At 43.4% G+C, this 7,622-nt stretch overlaps 1 protein-coding gene across 1 annotated transcript; it reads right to left on the reverse strand.

Moving 5' to 3' along the window:
* Positions 1–882: 882 nt before the first annotated feature.
* On the reverse strand, positions 883–7,392 carry fbxo30a (F-box protein 30a). Its single transcript, XM_008287475.1, has 3 exons — positions 7,251–7,392; positions 3,607–5,681; positions 883–3,505 (listed from the first exon to the last, which is right to left on the reverse strand). Exons 2-3 carry the CDS (start codon positions 5,617–5,619, stop codon positions 3,302–3,304), a joined length of 2,217 nt encoding a protein of 738 aa, XP_008285697.1. The 5' UTR covers positions 5,620–5,681; positions 7,251–7,392; the 3' UTR covers positions 883–3,301.
* Between the last annotated feature and the right edge of the window lie 230 nt (positions 7,393–7,622).

A 7,622-nucleotide genomic window follows, 5' to 3' on the forward strand; every position in this document is an offset into this window, starting at 1 on the left:
CGACCCTAGTGAGGATTAAGCGGTGTATAGATAATGGATGGATGGATTTATTTGTTGGCTATATTTTGTACTGTTGAACTAAATTTGCAAAGTAACTACAGTTAACATAGTGGAGTAAAAAGTACTATGTGTGCCTATAAATTGTAAAATAGAAGTATAATGTAAAATGGAGACACTCAAGCAGACTGCAAGTAATTTAAAATTGTGCAGCACTATAGTTACTTTCCATCGCTGTTAATTTCACCCTTCTGTAACACGTGAATGTATCTGGAATTTAGATTATTTTAAATGATCACAGTGGCTTTTGTCCTGTTTACGCTGCACCACACACATATATAGACACACAACCACAGCACATACTGACTCATCACAATAAGGTTACTGTGCATTTTCTGTCCTTTCTTTTCACCAGTAAAGTGAATTTGTGTTGATTTGGTGCCATCTAGCTGTAGGAAATTGAAATTTCTAGAAATCCTTCTTTCTTAAATCTTTTCTCTTGCATCTGCAAACAGCAACTGGACAGATAAAATCTATTATTATTGTCCTCACACTGAATTAAATCTTCCATAACTTTACTGCCTTACAAAAAAGACAATATTTTAACCAATTTCTTTAACTTTTTGCTGCTATTTCAACTTGTGATAATGAATCTGTAAGTGTGTTTGGATATTTTTTGGTTTGCTTCCTCAGCCATGACATTAATAGGACATAATTTCGTGGCTATATATACACAACTGGTCATGTGTAATATTGGACACTTGCCTTATGAAGAGGGAGTGAGGTTGAAAATAGTTTCCATTTTTGCCTAATTGATTTCATTAGCGGCTACTAACTGATATAAAGCTGTTGTGCATTCCGGCCTTTTAAAAAAAACAACTCAAATGTGTAAAAACCAAGAGCCTCTTTATTAAAACGCTTCAAAAGTCAAACAAATGAAGCTGGCATATTGTGGTGGAAAAAAAAAAAAAAACACACTTCAGCAGGAGTGAAAATAAAACTTACAATACTGATGAAAATGTTGATACACTCCAGGTGCAAAGACCGACTGCATTGCTGGAAAAAAAAACACGAGGCGATCAGCACATGAGAACCTCATATTTGTCTTGTTTGATGTACGAACCTCAACGGAGCAAAAGACTGATGTGATGCTCAGTCTCACACGTCTTTGACAGGATGAAACCTGAAGAGTGAGCGAGTGATCGGGTCTATGTGAAGCTCATCGTGGTACAAGATTAGAAAACAATGAAAGTTACATTAAAAAAAAACGTACTAAATCGATGCACAGTGCCTGAGAATAAACTGTATAAATTAGTCTGCAACTGGACTCACCGATACATTTTCCAAAGACATCAAACTCAGAACATGCAGAACACGAGGGAGTACGATTCCTGCTGCCAAGACTAACCCCTCAGCTTTAGGTTTTAAATTTTACAGTACATGCCTTCATGTGCAAATCAATAATTCAAATCTAGACCTTACAGAGGCAGATCTCTTTCCAAATACAAGTACCAGTACAAAAATAAGAAACAAAACAAACATGGATGGGGACTTATTCGAATAAAAAGACAGCTTAGTTTAAACATTGTTTGGGCGTTACATCAAACTCAAAAATATATATATATAAAAAAACAAATCACACTTTTTCTCAAAGGAATATTCATATTTTCACGACTATTGTTACTCTTCTGGGACACTTTTACCCAGTTTTTCCATTCTTCACACATCAGGGAACAAAATCAATCATGTTCACGTGTCGTTAAACCTTACTTTGTAACTCAAACTAAAAAACAAAACCTGGATCACTCTGTGTTTAAAAAGAACGTTCAAAAAGCATTTTTGGCCAACAGCCTATTTTAGTCAGAAACACCTCGCTGATGGATGACAAACATGAAAACATTTGTTATTCCAGCACTGCAACACACACACCGTTATGTTATCTTAATACTGAGTCAGTTCTACGACCCCACAATCACCAAGTAGCAAGTTGTCGTGCCGTTTTCTGCGATTTTCTCAACTACACACAACTCGCTGCGAGACAAAGCTTCATGCTACAACCCTGAGACACCAACAATATTTGAACACAGTGGACATGTAGTGCCAAAAACATACAAGCGTGATAAATAATGAACATAATTAGTGACGCTCACTAATGGAGAGAAGTGTGTGCCCGTCATATTTCCTAAAACCTGTCCTGCAGGGTTTTATGAGGTCTGACACTGAGGGGAAGGAAACCAAGCTTCCTGCTTGCTAACCACAGTCACCGATGTGTTCACCGAGTACATTCATTATTTCACGTGCTACATTTAGATTTTTGGAGAAAAGAACCTACGAACAGTTGCTGGTTACTCGTCAGAGTAGCTGGTAGAAAAGACCACAAGCCAACCACGGTTATAAAAAGTACTGCCATTTGGCTGGTGAATAGTGTTGCTTCGTGTCTCACCCTGACTAACACGCCAGCACATTAGTCAGAAGTGAGAGAAGAAAAGAGGAGGATGGACCACCTTTGTTACTGCTATAACGTGCCAAACCCGCTACATTTCAACACCAAGCAGAATGATGTCAACATGCTTTTGCTGGTGAACAGAAATCAACACCCACAGTGATAAAGTTCATTACAGGATCCTGTAAAATGGCAAACATTATGCACAGCTAGCACAGGTGTTTGGTCAGTCTTTAAATGTAGTATTAAAGCCATGAAATCTATGAGTTCTAAGCAGTACACAAATGGTCACTCTAGGTATCAGGAGAACATGTAAAACCGTGCAAGATACCAGTAAACTGTTCCAGCTAGAAGCAGTAGAGAAATCTCACTGAGATGTTCTGAACAACCTCATGACTAGAAAATCAAGTGTATCTTCAGTTAAGGCTCTACTCTTATCACCAATGTAGCACAGTACTGACTTTTGATATAAAAAATAAAAAATCTACATCAAAACATCTGATTATTTACACAATGTCAGAGTAGATAAGGGTACAGCTTCAGTACACTGATAATAAATCCATCAGAGTGAAGGATACAAGGCTAGCATTTCAATTTGCTTGTTTACAGTCCTCATCTGTGATTGCTGCATGGCAGCCTCAGCTGAAATAGAAATTGGCTCGTTACTGGCTTTTGTCTTGTCTATGTGATCGAAGGATTCTTTTCCACTGTGAAGCAAAAAACACAACCAACAGTCTGTAATGTTCAATCAGGAGTTTTCTTTTTGAGGCCTGAAGAGAATATCGTCTGTAAACACTGGAGGAAAACATGAGTATTTGAGTTCTGATGGTCTCAGAAATGTCCAAAAGGTGATCTTGTTGTTTATGCTACCGGTTTGAGGACTGAGCGTAAACACCTCCCCTCCTTCGTGAGCTCTCTGGTGAAACACATGCATGGCAGAGGGATCGCCTCCTCCCGACGAGCAATCGTGTTGAACTTGCACTTCTTGAGGTGGTCGGCCATGCTGGCAATGTTTGCAAACTTCCACTCGTTCACTGTACCGAAGGCCGTGCTGAACCGCCACACCTGAATAAAAACAGAACGATGATGGATGTGATGTCAATGATTTCACATGGTGAGAACAACAGAGAAGACAAGCGAGAATTGTTATCATATAGAGGACAAACCTTGTCTGTGATCTGCCATGAAGGAGACCCGTCATCACGCCGCTTCTTCTCCCACAGCAGGACGACCATGCCGCGCATCTGCAGCAGGCTGGCACAAACATCCCTCATGGTGCGGGACACTCTGGACAGTTGGCACAAACTAAAACTGTCCAGAAAACTCGCTACATGTTGCAGCACTTCAAATGGAAGACTGCTGAACTGATCGCACTGAGAGCCAAAGTGGCGGATCTTTTTTGGGAGGTTGTCCCCAGTTTTCAAAGGCAAACCAGGCTGCACCCCGAAAGAACCGAGGTGCCTGTCGTGGATGATTCTGAAGCCCTGCACAGACGGGCAGAATCTTCTTTGGGAGTAGGTGCAGCCGTAGTAGGCCAAGGGGCAGCGCTGCTCCATCCAGCCATTCAGTCCAGCGTGGATGTCTCCGTGAACATTTTTGAAATGGGACGAGAACTCGTCCCGTCGAAATAACTGCCCACACACGAATGTGAACATGGAGCGCTGTTTGGTTTGGTATCGGGCCACACATTCGAGCACTAGGTCCAGCCTGAGAGTGTGGAAGGGGCTGGGGTTGGACAGCTGTGGACTGGCGTGATCGCACGCCGAGGCTGAAGCAATATCTCCTACCATGGTGTTGGTTGCGAGAATGGCAGATGGGAAGGAGAATGTCTGCGTACCAAAGTCAATGTGGTAGCCATCGACAAACCTGCTGTCGGAGATTCCTCTCCCTCCAGGAGAATCGCCGAGGCAGAAGAGCAAAGCAGCAGTGATGAGATCAATGCCGTGGAGGCCCATGGGGTCATCCGCTACCTCCAGGTCAGACGTGTCCACTGCCTTGTCCTCCATCTTTGCTCGAAACAAGTACGGGTCTGACAGCAGGGCCCGACGTCCGTTAAATGTAAACATACTTATTCCTCTGAGCACCTCTACATTTTGTAGTTTGCGCTCCAAACACCTATACCTGAGTTCAGTAGGTAAGTGTTGCAAGAAGTTATTTCTCACGTGATCAGACAGCAGGAATGGCATTGGAGGTGCAAGTGGCGCTTGTTGAGGCACAGGAGGCTCCAGTGCTACAACAGGCATGTAATCCTGAGGCATCTCTGGCCAGACAAGGTTGGAATCGTTTATTGGTTCCTCAATGATGTCTTCCTTCTCTTCAAAGAACAGCTCAACAAAATTATTGTTTTCTGCCCAGTTAATACCATCTTCTTCTCCATCTGTTCCCACAGCGCAATCCACTCCACCAACTGCTCCGAGCTCACAATCTGAATCAGAGTCACTCTCTTGCATGTCGACATTCTTCCCACCCTCGGCCACATAGACACTATGACTATCACCGTTTTCTCCATTGTGGAGTACTCCATTCTTATCAGTCTTTTCACCGTTTAAATTTCCAACAATTACATCTATGTCCTTGGAATTAGTGAGGATGTCCAAGGCAGCAGCTAAACTTCTGCTCGTCTCCACTGAAGCCCTATACAGGTCATTATAGGGCTCCTCCTCCATTTCCACCGTTCCATTACCTAACACTGTCTCTGGTAAACTTGATGCTGTGGCCATTTTGTCACTTTCATCTACTTCTTTGTCTCCGTTCTTTGACACAGTGGTCGTGACCTTCAGGGACTCCAACAACATCCTCTGATCCTGCAGGGCCAAAGCCATGTCTAGCTGCTCCACCTCATCAAAGTCTTTGCTCAAGTTTTCATAGGACTTGCGATCAGCATAGCTCACGGGCCAGCGATTCCACTCCATAGTACAGCATACTATACTTGCAGGACATGTCTCAAGATGTTGTGCCATCTTGATCCTTGCAATAGAGAAGGGGCAGCCGAACCCGCTGTTTAGGCAAGGCAGCCGTTCATATGGACACAGCAGACGATGCTCTTCTAGTTTGCACGAGTGAAAAACTGCCCCACAGACGAGAGGACAGCCGATGAGGTCGCAGGACACACCCGTCTCTGGTCTCACCATGCATCTTCTGTTGATGCATTTAAGGCAGTGGGGGTGCAGGTTCTCCATTTTTACTGGATTGCTCCTTGACCAACTGGCTGTAGCAGGAGAAAGGGGTGAAGAGTTCAACCCTGGAAAAAAAAACAAAACAACAAATCAAAATACATTTGTAGTGTTGAGGAAAAACTAATGCCATGATAACAGCATTGGTCTGAATGAAAATATGATAGTAATATGTCCCTGTGACAGACACTCCATCAATAGCAATAAAAAAAAAAAGTTTGTTTCAGTCGCTTAAATGCATTACATACAACCTGCCATGAGAGCACATAACAAAAGCACCAAGTCTACATGAACAACCCCCAACTTTCTGGTTTATAGCAGCCTTGTTAATGCAGGTATGCTAGTCCAGGTGAGGTGAGCTCGTCCAAAAGCCCCTAAGGCCTAGCGGTTGCCCGAGCGAGATGGGCTTCATGGTCAACAAACACCCACAACCCTGTGTTCCCCACCACCTCCACCTAAGCGACAGGTGTGTGGATGGAGGTTGCAGTGTTTCTTGCCAGTCACACTGAGCCTCAACCTCAGTACAATGAGGCAACGTCACCCTGGTTGCCCCCCATGCAAGTCTGGGATTAACATGTAATGTGTATCAAGGTGAGAACATGCCTTTAGATTTATTTGTTGCTATTTCCATGTGTTAATATATTTATTTATGTGTGCTCTTCATTGTTAAAATTGTTACCTGTGTATCTTGATAGTAGCAGACAGAAGTAGTTAAAGCCAAATTAAGTATTGCCTAGTCTATATTAAAAATTAAAAACTGTTGCTGTGATAAGTTTCTCCAGGCATCTTGCCCGGCACTTGTAAAGCACTTGAGGCGCTCAGCCTTGACAGAGCATGTTGGTGTTTATGTTTTTCCATGAACATCCATGCAACCCTTGGACATTTCACACGTGAGTTGTCATGCTTTCAAACTATTCTGTAACTCAGTCTGTCCACACATGTCCTCTGTTTATCCATGTTTACTACATCTTTCGTTGTTTAGGAACATTTCACAACCCCTCTCTTAGGTTTCATGGTGACACCGGTTCTTCCAGGACTCTGAATACAAACCTGAACCCTGCAACCTGGCTTTATTCATGGAGCTTGATAACAGAAAGAGTTTCAGCCTTTTATGCCAAGTGTTTGCCTGCCGGGAGCAACGCAGCCACAGGGTAAATACCTCTGAATCATTAGGCTTGTTTGGCAGTGCTGCTTGTGTGGAAGGATTTGCGGGATAACGCTAAGAGGACACCAAATAATAATTAAAGACCCGCAACAATGCTGCAAGTCCAACACCGCAGTGCAACACAGGAGAGCTATTGTTCAAGTTTCAAGCGCTGCCTTAGCCAGCAACAGCTAGCTCAATTACGCAAGCATAGCTGGCAGGTTAGCAAACAGCTAAAAACACAAACAACAGCCGGTTGTAACACATTTAACCGATAACAACTTAAACGTAAACAGTGTCGGTGCAGTCTGTTTAACTCACTACAGCTGCTTTGTTAATAGCGGCGCAACAAAAAAGTGTGAACTGACAAGTCGCAAAACTTTTAAAGTCTAAACAAAAGAACATCAACAACATGGCCAGCCTGTTAGCCTTAGCGGCTACACTTCGTTAGCCTACTTAGTTAGCTCGTCGGTAGCTTCTAGAAACAGCTTACCCGAGATATGGGGCGCTCCGGGTGTCTTTTCTTTATGCTTTCTCGCTTATATCAGCTCCGTCGACATCAGCAGCGCGGAAACTGCAGCTGCACAAGCGCCTGGCGGTATTAAATATGTATAAATCTTCTTATGATATGAACTGGCTGCGGCTGGTTCCTCGGCTCTGAGTCCTTCGCTGTTCTGATGGTCGCCGCTCTGTTGATCCTGGTTCGGGACGTCGCGCTGCTACGTCATCACGCACAGCGGCCAGTCAGATTTAGGCTCGTGGACGCGGAGCTGCACTGAAATAGACGGACTGGGAATTACCCCGGGGGCTGCTGCACTTCTAACCACTCTTAAAACCTCTGCGGTGCTGTTTTTGGATTTTAATG

The sequence above is a fragment of the Stegastes partitus genome, unplaced genomic scaffold (assembly GCF_000690725.1).
Source record: "Stegastes partitus isolate 25-593 unplaced genomic scaffold, Stegastes_partitus-1.0.2 Scaffold502, whole genome shotgun sequence".
NCBI classification, from domain to species: Eukaryota; Metazoa; Chordata; class Actinopteri; family Pomacentridae; genus Stegastes; species Stegastes partitus.